Below are 22,706 nucleotides of genomic sequence, written 5' to 3' on the forward strand. Positions count from 1 at the left end.
ATAACTTAGTGGTTTGGCAAAAGAGACCGACAGAATAAGTACTAGGCCTACAAAGAATGAGTCCTGTGGTCAATTTATTTGACTAACGGCAGTGCTCCAGCATGGCCACAGTCAAGTGATTGAAACAAGTAAAAGAAATAAATTCCTAATAATATTTAATCGTAAAGTTACAGTAGGATGTTTCTTATACACATCAAAAGGCTGTGAGGGTCCAGTAGAATAAAATGGGAACAAAAGGGGATCCATAGGAAAAAAATGGTTGGAAAACACTGCTTGACAGTATGAGAGCACCATAGTTTACTACAACTACCAACTTTTTTTTTTTTTACTTGTTTAAGTCATTTGACTGTGGCCATGCTGGAGTACCGCCTTTAGTTGAGCTATTTGACCCCAGGACTTATTCTTTGTAAGCCTAGTACTTATTCTATTGATCTCTTTTGCCGAACCGCTAAGTTACGGGGATGTAAATACACCAGCATCGGTTGTCAAGCGATGTTGTGGGGGACAAACACAAACATATACACACACTCATATATATATATATATATACGACGGGCTTCTTTCAGTTTCCGTCAACCAAATCCACTCACAAGGCTTTGGTCAGCCCGAAGCTATAGTAGAAGACACTTGCCCAAGGTGCCACGCAGTGGGACTGAACCTGGATCCATGTGGTTCGTAAGCAAGCTACTTACCACACAGCCACTGCTACGCCTACAGTCACTCCTTCGCCTACAATTTTTATAAATCTCTCTCTCGCTTTCTTTCTTCCAACGGGTGTAATTGGTAGAACATGTTAGAGTGATATGAATAGTAGGAAGGTGTATTCCATAGCTGAATGTCTGATTCTGTAATATAAGAGAGGCTGGAAATGGCAGGAATAATAGTTTTTACTAAGGGAGATAAATCTTGCTTGCATAACTTCGCGCAAACGAAATAAACAATCTTTAACAACTTAGCTATGAACAAATTGAGCTGTAAGAGGTAACATGCTACATTTCGACCTACAGCCAACAATTGAGCTCCTACGTGCTTTAAGTAACAGTCAAACCATTTACAAATTTTTTGAAGGAGAAACAACAGCAACTTAAATATAAGACAACTTTCCAATATCTTATAATATAAGACTGGGTGCAGTGATATGACTATTAAAAACTAATGTTACAACAGCTATTAATACTAATATTTCAGAAATGAGTTGTAGCAAAAGTTAATGATCTGTGAACTTACACAATTACAATGATAGATCCAACACTTATTGATGGTTGTTTCTTACAGACAGATGGATGTAAAAGTGTAAACACATAGTAGTTATCAGTTTTCTTGATGTTTTGAGAGATAATTTGAATTTGGGGATTATCCTGTAAATAAGAGAAAAACAAACAAATCAAGTGAACATTGTAGGCAGGAAACAAGAACATATAACATACTGGTAATGATTTCAATATCAAACAAAAAAGCACTGAGTTGGTAGAATTCTTATCATGCCAGACAAAATGCTTTGCAGCATTTCTTCTGGTTTTATGTTCTGAATTCAAATTCTGCTGTGGTCAACTTCGCCCTTAATCCTTTTGGGATCAATAAAATAAGAACCATTGTGATCAGTGTAACTGACTGGCTCACTTCCCCCAAGCTTTCAACATTGTGCCTATATCATCATCATCATCATCGTCGTCATTTAACTTCCGTTTTCCATGCTAGCATGGGTTGGACGGTTCGACCGGGGTCTAGGAAGCCAGAAGGCTGCACCAGGCTCCAGTGTGATCTGGCAGTGTTTCTACAGCTGGATGCCCTTCCTAACGCCAACCACTCCGTGGGTGTAGTGGGTGCTTCTATGTGCCACCGGCACAGGGGCCAGAGAAGGCTGGAAACGTCCACAATCGGTTGGTGCTGTTTACGTGCCACCGCCATTGATGCCAGTCAAGGCGGCGCTGGCATTGGCCACATTTGGATGGTGCTTTTTAAGTGCTGCCGGCACAGGTATCACAACTACAATTTCAATTTGATATTTATTTTGATGTTGATATACTTGACTCAATAGGTCTCCTCAAGCACAGCAGGTCGCCCTACAATCCAAGGTAAGCACAGCAGGCCGTCCTGCGAGCCATGAACTCACTTCATCTGTCAGGTCTTCGCAGTCACAGCATATCTCCAGAGGTCTATACTAGAAAGAAATACTGGTTTTAAATTTCGGCACAAGGCTGGAAGTTTTTGGGGAGGGGGGTAAGTCAATTACATCAGCCCCAGTGTTCAACTGGTACTTATCTTATTGACCCTGAAAGGATAAAAGCAAAGTCGACCCTGGTGGAATTAGAACTCAGAACGTAAAGATGGACCAAATGCTGCTAATCATTTTGCCCAGCATGATAACAATTCTGCCAGCTCTCCGCCTTGGACTAGAAAGAAATATTAAGCAATCATCATTATAATCATTTAATGTTCATCTTCCAAGCTGGCATGGCTTGGACTATACATAGCAAAACTTCAATATTATGTATGTATCATCATTATCACTTACATCAATTTTTCCATACCTACATCTCTTCTAAGCTAATATTCTTCTGAATAAATGCTGTTGCAACTCTTTCTGTTACTTTAATAACTTCCCCCACCAATTTGATGACTTCAAGTAGATTCTTTTGAGAGCAATTCATTTTTTTTCTTGCAGTAGTTGATAATGAAACTGGTATGACATATATTAGATATGACACCTCTCTGTTCTACTTGATTATGCAAATATCAAGAACAGAATGTCTTCAAATTTATCAAGTATTTTCAGCATTTTAGAGACTATCTCTAATGGTCCAGCTGTTTTCATTGCCTCATGTACCCTTTCAACCACTTAATGATTAACTGATTTTAAACAGCTGTTCCTCTGTTAGGCAGTGGATAACAGAATTGTTAAGAGTGTTTGGATGAAATATCATGTAGTATTTCTCCTGACTACTTTTATTCTATATTCCTGGATGATAGATTAATCAGTCACCCAGTCTGACTTAACCTCCTGATCCCTGGATGCCCTTAATGCAGGTCCCTCAGTTTTAAGCATCAAGGCTAGGTTTCCAGTCATAAGTTAACTTCCTCCTCAACTCCCACCAGTCTTGGAGGTTCTAAAAAAAAGTAGCATGGAAAACAAATCAAACTGTTGGACGTTGTCCTCCTTTTCTTGATTAAGCTGAAAAAATAAATTTCATTAGTCTGGGAAAGTCCCACATATGTCATGGATTTAATCCTGCCTTCTCAGACAAATTAATAAAACTAGATAAACAAAAATTACTTACATCAGTTGCAGATTCGTCACAAATGATCATAAGAAGAGCCTTCTTCTTATTGTAGGTATTGCGATATTCTAACGATACCCAGTTATCTGTTGAAGTATAAATATATAGAATATATGCATAAATATATAGAATATATGTGTGTGTTTGTATACATACATACATAGTCATTCATTTTAAGTCCATTTTCATATGAAAGCAAAAATAGGAAGAACACTTACTGAGGCATTAATTTGCAGATGAATGAACTTCTCAATGCTAGCTCTCAACTATTTTTCAAGTAAAGAACCTTTATATATCACTTGTCATCAAATTAACAGTTAAGTTCAACGTAACATCACTGTTCATTTTGGTCAAATGTTTCATACAAATATGTGGAATGTAAATATTCTCATACACAGATACCACACACACACACATTAATCATTGAAATTCCAAGCAAGTCTGATTTTCATTTTTATTACTTACAATTTTTACAATTTTACAATATTATAATGATAGAATATCATATATCTATTGTGATAAGACTAGTATTTTCATGCACTATGCAATGATTAGGTTTATGTAGTAGTAGTGACAGTTGTATTCCACAATTGACAACTATATATATATATATATATAATATATATATATATATATATATATTACTGCCTGACTGGCCCTCATGCCAGTGGCACGTAAAAGCATCCACTACACTCTTGGAGTGGTTGGCATTAGAAAGGGCATCCAGCTGTAGAAACTCTACCAGATCAAGATTGGAGCCTGATGCAGCCATCTGGTTCAGCAGTCCTCGTCCAACCCATGCCACCATGGAAAGCGAATGTTAAACGATGATGATGATGATATATATATATATATATTTAAATAATGAGGGAGATAAATTAATATTAATTTTAATATCAATTTAAAACCAGTAGTCTAGCATACAAAAAATCTGAGAAATCAGAGAAAATTCTAATATATGTGTATATTGGCAGGGCAAGACTGCTAGGTAGTCAGCCGTATGCTAAAAATAGATCATCAACGATCAAACGATCGTTGATGATCTATTTCTAGCATACGGCCGACTACCTAGCAGTCTTGCCCTGCCAATATACATATATATGTATATATATATATATATATATATATGGTTGTTTATATATCATTATCCTCATCATTGTTTTACCATCTACTTTTCCATACTTGCATGGATCAGATGAGGCCAGATACCCTTCCTGTTACCAACTATCTTTTGTTTCCAAAGAATTAATAATCACCCAGTCTACTGAACAATTAACAGCCCAGATATGTTTTATGCAAGGAACTGGAAACAAACAACACTGTTTAAGGAGCTTTCTGTTTACAAAGATTACACAACATGTCAATATATGTTGTGAGGCTCGGATATCCTTTCAAGGTGGACAAGAAACCAAGGACACCAGCAGGATCCATTGTTTACAAATCAGTAAATATGAGGGAAACACACAAACACATTTTCCAACACATGCCAGTGTGGAAGATGGATGTTAAACAACAATGAAGACGATGATATAGATATACAACGCATACACACAATGTGCTTCTTCAGTTTCTGTTAACCATATCCACTTAGAAGGCTTTGGTCAGCCTGGGGCTATAGTAGAAAACATTTGCCTAAAGTGCTATGCAGTGGGACAGAATCCAAAACTATGTGATTGGGAAATGAACTTCACTAGCCACATAGGAATTATTTAAAGTTAGTGAATATTAAATAAAAATTCATAAAAATAAAAATTTAAAATTTATAAAATACAATTAAAAATTTATAAAATAAAAATGCAACTCAGTGCAAGGAAGTAAAATCTGCAAGTCCCAGGTAAACTATTTCTGGGGAAACAAAAGGAGATAATATCCTTGTTGGAAAATCTTTGATCATATATCTGCTCAATCAGAGCTAATCTAAGGCTAATCATAACAACATACATTATAGGCATACCATTTACTGTTCAGGTTTCACAATCATACATGCTTATGCAATTTTAAAATGCCATTTTAGAACAAAATAAAAAAACTGAAATCATCATCATCATCATTTAACGTCCGCTTTCCATGCTAGCATGGGTTGGACGATTTAATTGAGGACTGGCGAACCAGATGGCTGCACCAGGCTCCAATCTGATCTGGCAGAGTTTCTATAGCTGGATGCCCTTCCTAACGCCAACCATTCCGAGTGTGTAGTGCGTGCTTTTACGTGCCACCAGCATGAGAGCTAATCTGGCGGTACTGGCAACGGCCATGCTCAAATGGTGTTTTTTACGTGCCACCTACACAGGAGGCAGTCCAGCGACCTTGCTTGAATGTTTTGTTCATGTGACAGTCAGGCGATGCTGGTAACGATCACGCTCAAATGGTGCTTTTTACGTGCCACATAATAATTATTTTATTAAATTCGTCATTGCTTTCAAAATAACTGTAAACAAAGGCAGCATATTTCAACAAAACTATAGTAATGAAAAGATTAATGACTTTGTGAAATTCAATATCTTGAGATTTGTCTTCACCACTTCATCCTAAGGTTTCTAGGATCACCCTCTTGCAATTCTTCCATCCACACTGAGTTCTTGGCACATCTTTAGCAAGCTGTTATCACTCACCTACTTCACATGAGCATATCAACACAGAAGAAAAACAAAATATTTAAAAAAATTTTGTTACTTACCCCCATCTAATATGTAGGTGTTCGTGATATTGCCAATGACAGTACTGGTCTTGTCAGCACTTTTTATCTGTAGTACAGCAATATCATCTTGGTTAGCACTCTCCATAATTGCAGTACATACACCAATGTTATAAATATATTTACCCATCATACCAACAACTTTAAACCTGGTAAGAGACAAAAAGATAGGAAGAACAATTTACAAGTTTTCACCCCGTTACATAGAGTTTGTATTGTTTTGCGTTTGCTTTTGTGTGTATTTTTTTTGTTCTGGAATGTCCAGAGATATTAATAGAGTTATGTCCCTTACTTGGTTTTAAGATCTTGTCTCCTACAAGGAGTTTTTGCTTACTAATTACCTTGATAATCTCAGTAGACCAAGATTTTTTCAACTAATGTTTTTCATATGTGAAATACTACTTCTTTTGAATTTAGTATAAGGAATACTATTCCACTAAGGTATTTTCCTAAGCCATATTGCAGAAATCCATAAGTATCACTACATTCTCTCTCTCTCTCTCATACACACATACATATAAGCTGGGCAAAGTTCAGAGAGCTCCTAACTCTGCTGCTAACAAAGGGTCTCTATCTCACAGAATGAAAGGCCCGTGTGCAAACAGCTATGCTACACAGCAGAGAAACATGGACTGTGACCATCAAGGACATGCGTAGGCTTGAAAGAAATGAAGCTAGCATGCTTCACTGGATGTGCAACATAAGTGAGCATGTATAACAGAGTGTAAGCATCTTAAGAGAAAATTGGGCATAAAAAGCATCAGATGTGGTGTGCAACAGAGACAACTGTGCTGGTATGGTCATGTGAGGTGTATGGACGAGGACAGCTGTATAAAGAAATGCTGATCTCTAAATGTGGAGGGAACCTGTAGTAGAGGTAGACCAAGGAAGACATGGGACGAGGTGGTGAAGCATGATCTTTGAATGTTGGGCCTCATGGAGGTAATGACTAGTGACCAAGACCTTTAGCAATATGCTGTGCTTGGGAAGATCCGTCAAGCCAAGTGAAATCATAGTCATGACCGATGCTGGTGTCACATAACTGGAACCCGTGCCAGTAGCACATAAAATGCACCTTTTGTGCATTGGGCCCCATGGAGGCAATGACAAATGACCTAGACTTTTGGCAATATGCTGTGCTTGAGAAGAAGACTCATCAAGTCAAGTAAAATCAGTTGTAGCTGATACTGGTGTCACACAACTGGCACCTGTGCTGATGGCACATGAGAGCACCCATTACACATTTAGGGTGGATGGTGTTAGGAAGGGCATCAAGCCATAGAAACCATGCCAAATCAGACTGGAGTCTGGTGCAGCTCGGCTTACCACCCTAGGTTAAACCGTCCAATACACATCAGCATGGACAACGGACATTAAATGATGATACACACACACACACATCATCATCATCATCATTTAACTTTCATATTCTATGCTGGCATGGGTTGGACAGTTTGACTGAAAACTGGTAAGCTGCATCAGGTTCCAATCTGATGTGGTATGATTTCTACACTTGGATGTCCTTCCTAACATCAACCACTCCCAGAGTGTAGTGGGTGCCTTTTACATACCATTAGCACAGGTGCCAGTTATGTAACACCGTCATTGGCTACAACTACAATCTCACTTGGCTTGATAGATCTTCTCGAGCACGATATCTTTTCTACTCTAAGTACAAGGCCCGAAATTTTGGGGGAGTGGAGTCAGTCAATTAGATCAACCCCAGTATGCAACTGGTACTTAATTTATCAACCCCAAAAGGCTGAAAGGCAAAGTTTACCTCGGTGGAATTTGAACTCAGAACATAAAGACAGACAAAATACCACTAAGCATTTTGCCTGGCATGCTAACGTTTCTTATTTATTTATTGCCCACAAGGGGCTAACCATAGAGGGGACAAACAAGGACAGACAAAGGGATTAAGTCAATTACATCGACCCCCAGTATGTAACTGGTACTTAATGTATCGACCCCAAAAGGATGAAAGGCAAAGTTGACCTCGGCGGATTTTGAACTCAGAGCGTAATGGCAGACGAAATACCGCTAAGCATTTCGCCCGGTGTGCTATTGATTCTGTGAGCTCAATGTCTTTCAGGCACGACATATTGCCAAAGGTCTTAGTTAATTGTCACTGCCTCCATGAGAACCAATATTCAACCAGTGCCCTTTACATGCCACTGGCATGTGTGCCAGTTTGTGACACTGGCATCAGCCATGACTACGATTTTATACATGTGCATGTGTGTGTGTGCGTGCATGTGTAGTAGTAGTAGTATACATACAAAAATGATAAATGTATGCACTTGTCATTAGTCTGAAACAATTATGAACAGTCTTAATCCAAGTTTCAATCTTTATTGGGGTCTCATCAGGTATCTACATCACTTGACTAATTACAGAAAAACAAGCAGCCACTCTGTTTACAACACAACAAATCCAATAACTTCAGAGAACTGGAGCAACTAATTGTACACTGTAAGTGTTTAACACTATTTAATATCAGCCAAAAGGGTGTCCCAGTCTACACAGTATCAAGGTATGATATGTAAACCTACACAGTATATAAACCTATGTAGCAGACATACATACAAACATAGCAAATTTACCTATTTCTCTCTCTGTATATATATATATATATATATCAACCCATGCTAGCATGAAAAACGGACGCTAAGCGACGATGATGATGATGATATATATATATATATATATATATATATATATATATATATATATATAGAGAGAGAGAGAGAGAGATAGAGATAGATGAGTGGTTGTGTGGTAAGAAGTTTGCTTCCTAACCACATGCTTCCAGGTTCAGTTCCACTGTGTGGCACCTTGGGCAAGCATCTTCTATTATAGCCTCAGGCCAACCAAAGCCTTGTGAGTGGATTTGGTAGATGGAAACTGAAAGAAGCCTGTCAAATATATATATATATATATATATATATATACACACATGTGTGTCTGTTTCTCCCCCATCACCATTTGACAACCAGTGTTGGTGTGTTTATGTCCCCTTAACTTAGTGGTTCAGCAAAAGAGACCAATAGAATAAGTACCAGGCTTAAAAATTAAGTACTGGGATCGATTCCTTCTACTAAAAATTCAAGGTGGTGCTCCATCATGGCCACAGTCTGATGACTGAAACAGGTAAAAAATAAAAGATATATCGTCATCATTGTTTAACATCCACTTTCCATGCTAGCATGGGTTGGATGATTGACTGAGGGCTGGCGAACAATATGGCTGCACCAGGCTTCAATCTTGATCTGGCATGCCCTTCCTAATGCCAACCACTCCGAGAATGTAGTGGGTGCTTTTATGTGCCACCGGTACGGGGCCAGTCAGGTGGTACTGGCAACAACCTCGTTCGAATCTTTTACACATGCCACCGGCACAGGTGCCAGTAAGGCGATTCTGGTAACAATCACGCTTGATGGTGTCTTTTACGTGCCACCGGCACATAGGCCAGATAGCAGCTCTGGCAACGATCACGCTCGGATGGTGCTCTTAACACCCTACTAGCACGGGGCTCAAGTGCTAGTAAAGCGATGCTGGTAACAATCACACTCGAATGGTGCCTTTTATGTGCCACTAGCACGGAAGCCGGTTAGTTGCTCTGTCAATGATCACACTTGTATGGTGCTCTTTGCACCTCACTAGCACAGATGCCAGTCATCGAATTTGCTTTTGAATTTGATTTTGATTTTATTAATATAAAAATTAGTCTTAGTCTTGCCAGAGGGGTTGAATACACTTCACTGAAGTCTTAGCTTAGCTCAGTTCTTCCCACTCTCCATAGACCATGAAAGAAAGAAAGATCTCCATCCATCATAGATGCAAGCTGTCACAAGCCTACTCCCAGGCCAGGTCTATAAGGAACAGGTCCTCCTCACAATGTGGTTTACACTAAAAAGAAGCTCTTACATGTCTACTCAAGGGCCTACGTAGGACATGTTTGAATATGTTCTGCTGTCTTGCAGCATCAAATGAGAACAAGGAATATTCACAACCCTTGATTTTGCTATGATCTGGGACTCTTTAATACCATCTCTAGAGTAATGCAAGCCACTCAAAGGTTGGTCTTCAAATCAGCAACCAAAAGACAAAATGATTAATGGGGAGGCACGGCAGCAACAAGCCTGGCTGGTGAAAGTTGAATAAGACTGAAACATGTATACTTTTTTTATCAATTGGCTTTAAAAACCAGATATGATCTAATTTGCATTATTTATCTTTATTTATCCTCATCATCATTGTTTTGACATCTACTCTTCCATGCTTGCATGGATCAGATGGAATATATTAAAGCAGATTTTTCTATGGTCAGATATCCTTCCTGTTGCCATCCCTCACCAGTTTCCAAGTAAGGGAATATTTCCCATAGCCGGACATGCCTCTGCAGAAGACTAGAAATGAACAACACTACCAGTCAGTGGCACTCACTCACAGCTATCACGTGATGTGAGACAAGGACACACACACACACACACTATCATTTAACATCCAGTTTTCCATGCTTGGAAGAGTCAAACAAATTTGTGGAAGCAGATTTCCTACAACTAGATGCCCTTCTTGTCACCAACCTTCACCTATTTCCAAGTAGCTAATATTTCCCATGACTGGACATGTTTTCCATGGAAAACTGCAAACAAATAGCATAGCTTGTCTGACGGTGATGCTCGTTTACAACAATCACAAGATGTCAAGACACAAGTATGTGCAAACATACACACACACAAAGGCCTCTTTCAGTTTCCGTCTGTCAAATTCACTTACAAGTTTTTAATCAGCTTATAGCAGAGGACTCAAAATGCCAATTTGCATTATTTATACTACACAAACATTCCAATCAACTTATAGGACAAATCTCTTTTGCCTGTAGTTTAGAGGCCCTTGTAGATTAAATGCCCTTGGTAAGAGACCCTTGGTAGGAGGCTTTGTTAACTAATTACTTGGATAATCTCAGCTGACTGAGGACCCTACTTTACATGTATTTAGTATGCTAAATTTTCTGCTGATATATTTCCCTTCAGCCATATTGTTAAAAGGACATATTGCAGTTGTATAGTTAGTTACACATAGAAAGCATGGCTCTTAGCTATAAGCAATAACAATAAAACAACTACAGCATGTACTGCTGACAAGTAAAAACCACCAACTGTTACTAGATTGTGTGATAATGAATTAACATGAGCACACTGCCAACAAGTGTGGTGTGTCTTGACAATCAATGATTTCAGACATGAATGTATACATATGGTATTTCTATCAACAAATGTAGGAGACAGAGTAATTAATAATGAAACACCAGAAGTTTGTCATGAACTAGAGATTAAGAATAAGAATATGCATAAACACAAAACAAAAAACGAAATATAGTGAGATGTATGTGTTTGTGTGTGTGTGCACGTATGCACGCGTTTACTTTATTCTCCTCTTAAATCATAAACTACTTATATGTCCAGTTTATAAGCCAGTCGAAGGTGACTATGTGGTCGTTCAGTGTGCTAGAAACAGCAACAAAATCTGCTTCTTATCACATCCTGCCATCTTGAAAATGGAAAACAAATACTATGACCTAGAAAATAGGTTGAAACAGTCACAGCTGCATTTATGGGTTTGCAGGATCAGAGTTGACCTTGGACTAAATAATAATTGCTAGTCTCCTTTTATATTTCCATTTACATTTTAGAGTACTTCATAAGAATATAAGGATCTGTTCAGTTTGAAAAATTCTGAGAGCCAAACTGAACAGATCTGAATATAAACCAACCTTAGCACTTAACTGGTATTTTATCATATCTTAACCAAAGATTGTTGTTTTTTAATCCTCTAATTTGCTGTCTATGTATTAGCTGAAGAAAGACAATAGGTTCTGTCCTTTTTTTTTCTCAAACAAAAATATAAATTTTAGAAAGAAGACTGCAGCTCAACTACTTGATAAAAATGTTACATTAGAGAAATGTTTTCCTGCCATAAAAATCATTGAAAACTTCATTATAAATAGAGTGATTTTTTAATATGTAAATTTCATATTAGTAACTGCACTAATATTGATTTCTGACAGTGACTCACATAACTGGGGTGGGTACAGTTTATTAAATCAACTTCAGTGTTGGACCCGTGTTGTATATTGTTAATCCAGTAAAGATGAAAGGTAAAGTTAAGCTCAGCAAGATTTGAAATCAGAACGCAAAGGGCTGCAAACAGATACTGCCAGGAGGTCTAGACTGGCACACAATTTAACTGTGCTCATTACGTTACTAGCATTAACCCTTTCGTTACCAACCCGGCTCTGAGGTACAAATGTCTTGTTTTCATAAGTTTTGAATTAAAATCTTCCACCAAATCTTAGTCACAATTTATGTTCCTAACACTAGCTGAAAGATATAAGTTATTTTACAAAATTCTTTGTTATATTTAAAGTAATTATAAAAAACACAAGGCATCTCAAAATAAATACAGTAACGAAAGGGTTAATATAGTTTTGTTGTTGGAAGTCAAATAATTTAGTTGACTTCGATCATTAAGTTTAGCAGAACCTAACACCAACTGTTCTAATGGTGATAAGCTCTGACTAACATATATTCTGTGACTAAATATGATAAAAGGGAGTCAATCTAAATAGTCCAGTTTCAACTAGTTCTGAATGTGTATATATATATATATATATATATATATATATATATATATTGACTAAATATATATTCTAACCGAGGCCATCACATTTTTCATTAAGACATGGTGTTTGTATCTATGACTACACTAATTAATAGACTATTCATTTTGTTTTTTTAAGTCAGAAAGATGTGTGTTTTGAGGAAATTCAGTTATTTCTATCAGGTCACGTAAAGTTTCCTTCATTTGTTAATAATATGGTTGCCTAGCCCCAAGTCAGGACTGACCAAGCAGGGTGGGATCTAGTTGGTTTGGTTGCCAGCATTTCAATAATTAAAGTTTATCAAAAAGTTTAAAATTTGGCACATTAATAAACTTTTCCAAGCTGAATTGCTGGAGTTATTTCACTTTTTCCAGAAAAATGTTTTTAAAAAGTTATAGAGGTTTAAAGTTTGATGATTTTCACTTAGTCAGGAAACAGGATTTGGAAGCTGTCATTCTGTGCATGACTGCACGTTCTCAACATTCTGTCAATTGCATGTTTTTATATGAAACTGTAAACAAATCAAATTCTGCTTAATGTACAACATAACCCTTCATAACTTCTTTAAATTTGGAATTTTCTGAAAATTTTTGCAAATTTGTACTATACACACAGGAATTCATATAATAATGGAAAAATTTTTTAAATGGGGGGGGCATGATTTTAGGCATATTTAGCTGCTGTTTTTACCACATCTCACAACCAGGGCACAAGCAACAGAACACAGCATCAACGCATGTCGCATCGCATAGAATATACCATTCAACACACGTGCTTTCTCCCTGACAAAAGAGCTCTCATGTTTGGCTTGTTACTATGGAAACATGTATCAATGAGTCTGTGGCTTACAATTGGCTAAAATGACCCAAAAGTTTCAAACTTTAATTGCTAATAACTCTTTATTCATTAATTTATAGCGAAAATAATTTTCACGTCATTCATTAGCTTATAAAAGTGTATTATTACACTGAATATGAAATCAATTCGAACAGAAATTGATGCTGGCAGCCAAACCAATTAGATCTGCAGGCTAATAAAGATATTCCAGCTATAACCACCAAAATTTTTTTCAACTGTGGTTTGAGGAGATTTTGCTGCTATTTCTAGCAGGTAGAGTGTCTAGAACAGTCTCCCTCACTGACTTAGGCAAATATGTTTTGAGAGGAAGAGGACATTCTTAGGATAACTATTCTGTTAGAAGTTGAATATCTTCTAGTCAATTAAAACATTATTCAAAGTGTTGTCTTAATGTGATCTTAGGTAATTTTGTTGCTATTTTTAGAACGTCGAATGACCACGTAGAGGTTCCTTCATTTAGCTGGTCTAGTAGAGGTAAATTTAAAATTTCCTTATTTAGGTCATGTTAGTTATAGAAGTATTTTCAGCTACATAATAACCAAATGTTACCTCTACAAAAATAGAAAATATGAATAACAACAAAGCTAAAAAAAAAACTGTTAATATGGGAATAAGGCAGCGAGCTGGTAGAATTATTAACACACCAGGGAAAATGCTTAGTGGCATTTCATCCGTCTATACATACTAAGTTCAAATTCCACCGAGGTCAACTTTACCCTTCATCCTTTCAGAGTCGATAAAATAAGTACCAGTCGATGTAATCAATTTACTCCCTCCCCTGAAATTGCTGGCCTTATACCAAGATTTGAAACCAATATGATAGAAGGGAGTCAAACTAAATAGTTCAGTTCCAACTGGTTCTGTCTGTGACATCATATGTCAACAATTTCTTTTCTAGCTATAAAAAGGCTAATTATTGTAAAATTGTAGCCAATTAAATATACTCCATTATGTGGATGAACCAATGAGGAAAACTTGTGATTATTATAAATGTTAAAAGTAGCAATCAAAATTCTCTTATATCACACCCTATCGTTCTTTTTAAAAATTGGATGAGCGTATTGGGTAAATATAGTCTAAAATCACCTATATCCTAAAAACGGGATAGATATGGCTGGAATGCCTCTGATCAAAGGTTTGACTCCGAACTAAACAGCTCCATTTCAGTAAATAAGTCACAGGAAACCGAGCGTGTAAAGTAGAAGGTTCAAATCATACCAGTGACATTGCCCCGTACCTAGACACTTAATTCTCGCTGGTCCTGTCCATCTAGCTGTGTAAACAGTCTACTGTTACAAGACACAACACAAATCTTCAACAGATGCCATAGAATGAATACAACTTTATTTCTCTTAGTATAGGACCTCCCCCCCCTCACCATCCTACTACGGCGTCACCCTGTCACATCTCTCTGTACCAGAGTTCTACTAGAGGCACAAAAACCTGAAACTTCAGTGGGAGGAGACAAGTCGATAACATTGACCTCAGTACTTGATTGGTGCTTCGTAAAGATCCAGAAGAAATGCCACTTAGCGTTTGGTCTGACGTGCTAACGATTCTGCCAAGTCACCACCTAAATAGATCATCAATTATATTTTTGTGAAGAGGAAGAATAGAAGGGTAGCATTTCAGACAACTCGTCGTTGGAGAGGAAAGATATATCTACTGGTGTTGCAAGATAAAATAGGATTAGTGAATGAAACTTAAGACTAATGATATGCAATACACTAGACTACCACTAGTCCGGTAAAATCAGTAATCCGGCACTTATTTCAGCTCCAAAATAATTCAAATTTCCCGGGTTGCAGTACCAACCGGGCGCTGCGAATTGTTGGCGCTACTTGTTGCATAAATACACTCGTATCATTAATAAGCAAAGGCAGGCCTTTCGAGTTTGTTTTATTTAATTTATTATTATATCTTTTTCCCTTTTAGCCCCAGCCACGATTCCAATGCATAAAGGAAGTGCTATAATTTTGTATGTAGAGGCTCCAATGCGTTGTTTCATTCGGGAACCTAATGATGTTTAGATAGTCCTGGTGAGGCGCTAACTAGATTGTTATAAATCATTTCATCCAGTGCTGTAGTCTCTCTTAATCCTGCTTCTAATAGTTTAGTATAATGATTCGGCTTTAAAAGGTGGTGGACTGGGGAAACGACGATCGTGATATTAAAATCGGCTGCTGTGTCGAAATATTACTGACAATATCTTGATGTCAACTGGTATGTGTGAAACAAACATGGATTCTTTGTAAGTTACAGAAGGAACGTTTAACGTGGTCGCTCGATTTGTTAGAAGTAGCAGCCAACTCTTTCTCAAACCAAACCTAACCGTCTTACAGAGGAAAGCACACATAAAATAATACACTGGGAGATGTATTGGCCTGGAAAAAGAAAACAAAATAAAAACGACGGCTCATGGCTAGAATGTCTGATCACAGATCTACTCATTCAGGTTCAACGACAACTAATTTCGAGTCAATGTTCGACCTACCAAAAAAAGTAGCCAAATCGCACTCCAATCAAATCCTACCATCTTAAAAAGAGTACACTGATTCATGTAATCCTTGGTTCCTTGCACATAGAGAAATAACGAGATGATGGCTGAAATGCTATAGATCATAGGTCTTCTCAATAATAGGTTTAAAGTTGACACGAACTTTAGGACTCACAAGACCGGAGGTTAACCGGTTTCCATGACGATTACAACACTATTCAACCTTAAACGGAATTTTACAGCTGAGTGGACTGGAGTAATGTGAAATGAAGTCTTTTGCTCAAGAATACAATGCGCCAACTGGTCTGGCCAGGAATCGAAACCACGATCTAACGATCCTGAGAGCAACACCTTAGCCACTGGGCCACGCGATTTCACTTAATCAAGGTTCACTTGGTGCTAAACAACATTTCAAAACTCCAGACAAGAGTAAGAGCAAATCAGATAGTGTGAAATTCATGAATGATTCATAAAGAGAAATAATTCATCTTCAGATCGAAACCAGGCCGCCGGAGCGTTTATTTACAATCAACAGCGTCGACCAAAATGTCGCTGTTTATTTTCGACAAGACAACAGACATTTTATGTTAGGTTATGGCTGTCGTCGTTAATTAGGCTCAGGAAGGCAGTCTTGATCACGCCGACCTATAATCAAAGTGTTACAGCTGTACATTTTCAATTTTTACTTTTTTTTTTCGTGCTTCGTAAGATTACATTAAATTTTCATTTTATAAGACGGTACATTTGAATAAAAAAAAAATTGGGTCTATTTTAAACCGGTCGAGCGACCACATACAGACTCACACGATGAAAGAAAGTAAATGTGACATTTATGCTTTTCCCCCCAGATACATTAGCAATGTAAGTGAAGTAGTTACAAACTGAGGATCGAAATTGGGTGACAACTATATTACAGCAAGAGCATTTAGATTTCTAGCGTTGTTGCTTAGCACCAGGTCAGCCATAATCGAACAAAACTTATGTCCAAAGACATTCCCACCACGACCATATCTTTTGTCTAACATTGTGTATCTACGATTATACTATCAAATGTCTAAAAATTTAACTGCAATTTCGAGCATGTCAAGCGACCACATTAATTCTAATCTCTGGCGTTTGTAGCAACGCCATATATGTCTCTCTCTTTCACACACATTATATATATATATATATATATATATATATATATATATATATGGTCATCAAATAAATAATGCGGTTGTTTTATACTTTTATTTTTCAAAATTAAGATAAACAAAGTTCTTTTCTAATCTAAAATATACTTTCCTTCATTTTCTACAATACTCTTCCATCTATCTGGTAGACTTGCAAGGCCCCTCTTCAAAAATTCACTTGTCCGCGACGAAAAATACTCCTCCAGTACTGTCCTGATCTCATCTATAGAATTCATATATTTTCCGTCCAAATGATTTTGAAGACTGCGGAATAAATGATAATCAGATGGGACAATGTCCGGTGAATATGGTGGGTGGGGCATCGTTTCCCATTCAAACTGTTCCAGCCTTTGGAATGTCATCCTAGCTATATGTAGTCGAGCATTATCCTGATAGAACAACATTTTTCGTCTTGAAACCAAAGATGGTCATTTTCCTTCCAGTGTTCACTTAAGCCACTCAAGCTGCTCGTAGTAGATCTCCTTTGTTATCGTTTGGTTTGGGTTTAAAAGTTCAAAGTGGACTAAACCTTTCATATGCTACCAAACAGATAACATCTTACGTGGGTGAAGACCTTCTTTAGCCTGGGGTGCTGGTGTTTCTCCTTTGCCTACCCACTGTCTTCGGAGCTTGACATTTTTATAGAGAACCGATTTCTCGTCACCAGTCACTATTCGGTCCAAAAAGGGTTCATTTGAGAGATGTGACAGCAAAGAAGAGCACACATTCACTCTCTGCGCGCGATTAAACTCAAAAAGTTTGTGAGGAACCCATTGACCCAATTTGCTAACTTTTCGACGGCACGCAGGTGTTGATGAATGGTTGAATGACCAAATCCAAGCTTCTCTGCTAGTTCCTCAACAGTTACGATGGGATTTTGTTCCACCAGGATTTGCAGGACGTCCTCGTCGAGCTCTACAGATCTTCCAGGACGAGGCGTGTCTTCTAGGCTGTAGTTTCCAGCTCGGGATTTCTGGCACCACTAATTGACACTGGCTTACTCTTATTGTCCAATCCCCATATACTGCATTAATATTATTCGCACTTTCCGATGCGTTGTTGCCTTTATTGAACTCATAAAGCAAAATGTGCCGAATAAGCTCCTTTGTCACTTCCATTATAGTTTTGAAAAAATAACAGTTAAAATCGAACTGCACTCTTCAAAACTTGCACTAAGAATAAGTTAAAATTTACTACCTGCTTTTAAAGCAAGTTGATGATGGTAGTCTATCTCACCCCCTCCGACTTTTAGGTCAAGCAATTGAAAAAAAACGCATTTATGGGATGACCATATACACACACACACACACACCAGCTTAATTTAATTCGTCCTTAATCGAAAGACACCAGTTGTTAATGTCCTTTATTTGCCTTTTTTCATCCTTGTTTTTGTATACATTCGCTGCGTTCTTCCAAGGAATCTAGTGCTCTTAGCTTAGTTTTTCCTTGGGGCTGGCCAGATTGGAGCAATCTCCAGTATAACCAACCGAAATTGCAAAGATAATCTGGAACTCGGCTGAAGAAAGAAAACTCCGAATGACCCGTCCTTTTTCTTTTTTTTTTTGTATCATCTGTCTGGATGTTTTGCGTTCTTGTTCCATTTTTGGTATTCCTTTTTGTGTGTGTGTGTGTGAATGTACGTATGCTGGACTAAAAACTCGATAGTTTATATGTGAAAGATAAAAAAAAATTAAATGAATTTAGGGAAAGGGGCGGAAGTCTTGCCGAATTTAGTCAGAGATGGCATACATCTATGATTTTAATAACATTACCAAAAACGAATTCAAAGTAAAAAATTCCAATCAAAACAAATTTTGGCGGAGTTTCGGACTAGTACACTCACATAAGGTGGACTTTCTCGTTTTGTTGATGATTTTTTCAACTTTTCTTTTTTTTTCACGATGGCCTTGGAAGTTATGGGGGGAAGCTTTTTAAGTAAGCAATGTTTGAAAATTTATGGTCAGGGATGACATGGAGCTAAACAGCATCTGGTTAGTGTCGATGCCAACGTGGCCTTCCCACAGGTAGAAGTAGCTGTCAAGTATCCCTCAAAATCATACACTTATCATCTAAGAAAGGAAGGGCACATCGCACAATGTATTCATATGCGCATTGTGCAGAGGTTTAAAAAAAAAAAAGCAAATGGACTGCTAACATATTTTGATCGTTGGACAAAATGCAGTAAATAGTTACTGCCCTTTACGTTTTCAGTTCAAATGCAGCCGAGATCAACTTTGCTTCTTATACATCCGGGGTCAATAAAATTAAAGTATCAATCAAGAATTGAGATTGGTTTAATATTGATAAAAAGTATTTTCTAGATGAGAATGGAATTAAGATAAAAGAAGAGATGGTCATCACTGGAACGTCTTTCGTTATAGGTTTGCTCGACCAGTACAGATTTTGCTAAACAACCATGCTAGCGTCGAACCTCGGAGGAAGTTACCACGTGGCCATTACAGTTACTAGAAATAACAGGGAAATATCTTTCAAATGACACACTGCTGTCTTAAAATGGAAGGACATATTAAATATCAGTCCGAGATATATATCAGAGGAAAATGGGTGGGGCAGTCAGTGAAATACACCTTTGACCACAGGTCTGCCTGCTCAGAGTCAACTTGTAGGGAAGAGGGACGAGAGGAAGATTGAAATTAACAACAGGTTCATACAGTCGATAATCGGTTAATATAAAGCGTGCCAACTCAACATAATATTAATTCGTCTCTAGCTCCCTCTCTTTATTAACCTATAGAATAAACATAGACGTGTCTGTTCAAATGTATAATTTAAAGATTTGGTCAAACAACGCAGAGGCTCGGGTAAATATAAAAAAAAAGTTCAATATATATAAATATATTCACACAACTTACTTTTTCTGATCAAGCGGTGCGATTCGATCGCTGATTCGCTTCACCGTAGCTTGGCTCGGGTGCCCTACAAATACACACTTGGCGTTGGTCGCAGGAAGACTTAACAGAATATTCAAAAACAGAGCGACTATAGGTATTAGATGAACTCGTTCCAAACTAAGCCATTGTACAGTCAACATAGTTCCAGGTGTGTCTTGTAAATTGCCGGCCACACGCTGCAGGGTTAAAGAAAGAATTGGTTGCAATTTCTGTTGTTTTCAAGAAGGTGGACAACGTATTTGGAGAAGGAGGAAGCTGACAGAATTTTGTGCATGTATATGTGTGTGTGGAATGGATATTTATATGTAAGTTTATAAAGTAGATGTGTGCACGCATGCAGTGAATAATTGTGTGTAAATGTGTGTATGTCTATATGTGCGCGTGTGTATATAATATATGTGTGTATACATTTATATACACGGTGGGCCAACTTCTGTGAAACTGAAATGTTTTGTCACTCTTCGGTGCCGGAGGTGCAAAAGAAACAAAAGTAAGATGTCTGCTGGAGTCATGTCACATGTTGACAAACATTTACTTTTAAATAATAATAATAATAATGAAATTATTGTATACAGTGCTCAAGTGCACCACAACAGTATTATTTATACAGTATGCTAGTCCCGGATAACATGCGCCAGCAAGACTGTCTAAACGAAAAATTTAACTTTTTTAGTAGGGCGACCCGCTTCTCGAAAAGCACTACCCATGCCAGCAATATTTGTGGTCACTCGATCTGCTAGAAATAGTAGCTGAATATCTCCCCCAAATTACAATCTTAAACAAAAAATGATGAAATGTCACAGTAGAGACTGTAGTCCTAGATATACTGAGGTTAATTTGAACTCATTCCGACATATATATTGTTTGCATGTTTCAGTCATTAGCCAGCGCCCATGCTGGGATACCGTCATGAAGCGTTCTTAATCAAATAAATGAAACCTAGTCCTCTTATTCTATCGGTCTCTTGTCGAAGCGCCAAATTACAGGGACGTACATACACAAACCAACACCAATTATGAAGTGGGAGAACGAAGACACATAAACATGTATGCAGATATAATGGTTATTATATATTCTCTGCTTCGCAAGAAATTTTTTCCTTTATTGGAGCAAATTTGGGATCTTTTCGGTTTGAACGGAAGTTGGATCTTTTCTGTTTGAACGGCAGTTTATAATTATGGGTGACAATTTCATGACACCGCTGGACAAAACTGCCGTTCAAACCGAACAGATCCCAAATTTGGCCTACACCTGTTTCCAGTAATCATTATAGGTACACTACTGATAAGTTTACTCAATGAGGAAAATTTAACGACCCAAGAAAATTAATGCTACTTTCATCAGAACCATTTCTGGTTATAACAAGCAGACCACTGAAGGAATGGCTGTTGTGTGAGGAAGCGAAGAGAAGAAGATGGAAAGATACAAGTAGAATAGAGAACAGAGGAAGACGGGTTACAAAGGGGTGGTACAACAGTCACTTCCGAGAAGCAGGGGCTTGTATTGTCAAAATTTGGAAGGACAGTCATAAAACATTAGTGTTTGTAGTTAGGTCAACACACATAACCGTATTAGTATTGTATATATATTTCTTTATTACCCACAAGGGGCTAAACATAGAGGGGACAAACAAGGACAGACAGCGGTATTAAGTCGATTACATCGACTTCAGTGCGTAATTGGTACTTAATTTATTGACCCCAAAATGATGAAAGTCGACCTCGGCGGAATTTGAACTCAGAACGTAATGGCAGACGAAATACGGCTACGCATTTCGCCCGGCGTACTAACGATTCTGCCAGCTTGCTACCTTACATAACCGTATTAGTATTGTATATAGTTTAGATATTCTCCAGCCATTGTTGCAATCTGATATTGTATTTTTATGGACATGGTCAGTCTAAGACAGTAATGTTCAGTTGTTGCTATCTAGCATAGTAGAGGTATTATATTAGAAAATAACAGTATATTAAGTGTAACCATATTGTAGAGATCAGGAATGCTCTTATTATCCAGGATATAAATGCTGATAGATTGAGAAATGTTACAAATGGGATGATGTCAAGTTAAAGTTGTTGGGATTTACATTTACATAGCATGGACTACTGAGCACATTTAATGAAGATGAGACTACCATGCACACATAAAAAACAAAAAATAGTTAAAATATCTTAGTATATAGTTGTGGTAAGTTTTACATCATCTGAAAAGTCATTAGTTGAACTATTAGTCCTCTTACATTCTGTGGAGTATGGGAGCATTTGAGTGACAGTAGACCCCAACAAATGCCCATAAATCTAATGCATCTGTCTGAGTCAAAATTATGGCTTGTCGACCTGTGCCTGACAGCCACAGTCATGGCCCATCATGCTTTATGTGTTAAATGTAAATTCAGGTTAAACTGATTATACAGGTTTTAAAATTTTAAACTAGTAAAAAGGTCATGGGTTAAACTTTGAACTAAAGTTAAAGTTTCTATATTTAGCATTAGAATAAACTTAGATGTTGAAGTATTAAAATAAATTTGTGGAGAGTAATGTGTGATACCAAAACAATAATGATGAAGGTGATAACATCAACATCAATGATATTACAAAGTAATAGAAAAAAAAAAATAACCATAG

The 22,706-nt window shown here is 37.5% G+C and overlaps 1 protein-coding gene across 1 annotated transcript in view; it reads right to left on the reverse strand.

The window, feature by feature from the left end:
• The window catches only part of LOC115209685 (cation-dependent mannose-6-phosphate receptor), a 28,578-nt gene extending 8,019 nt beyond the window's left edge, over window positions 1-20,559 (reverse strand). Inside the window, exons 1-4 of the mRNA XM_029778162.2 lie at window positions 20,044-20,559; window positions 5,956-6,122; window positions 3,279-3,364; window positions 1,228-1,358 (exon numbers count right to left, since the gene is read on the reverse strand). Coding sequence (XP_029634022.1) covers window positions 1,228-1,358; window positions 3,279-3,364; window positions 5,956-6,122; window positions 20,044-20,222 — 563 coding nt within the window. The 5' untranslated portion in view covers window positions 20,223-20,559. The remainder of the gene's footprint in view (window positions 1-1,227; window positions 1,359-3,278; window positions 3,365-5,955; window positions 6,123-20,043) is intronic.
• Between the last annotated feature and the right edge of the window lie 2,147 nt (window positions 20,560-22,706).

Source organism: Octopus sinensis, linkage group LG3 (genome assembly GCF_006345805.1).
Source record: "Octopus sinensis linkage group LG3, ASM634580v1, whole genome shotgun sequence".
NCBI classification, from domain to species: Eukaryota; Metazoa; Mollusca; class Cephalopoda; order Octopoda; family Octopodidae; genus Octopus; species Octopus sinensis.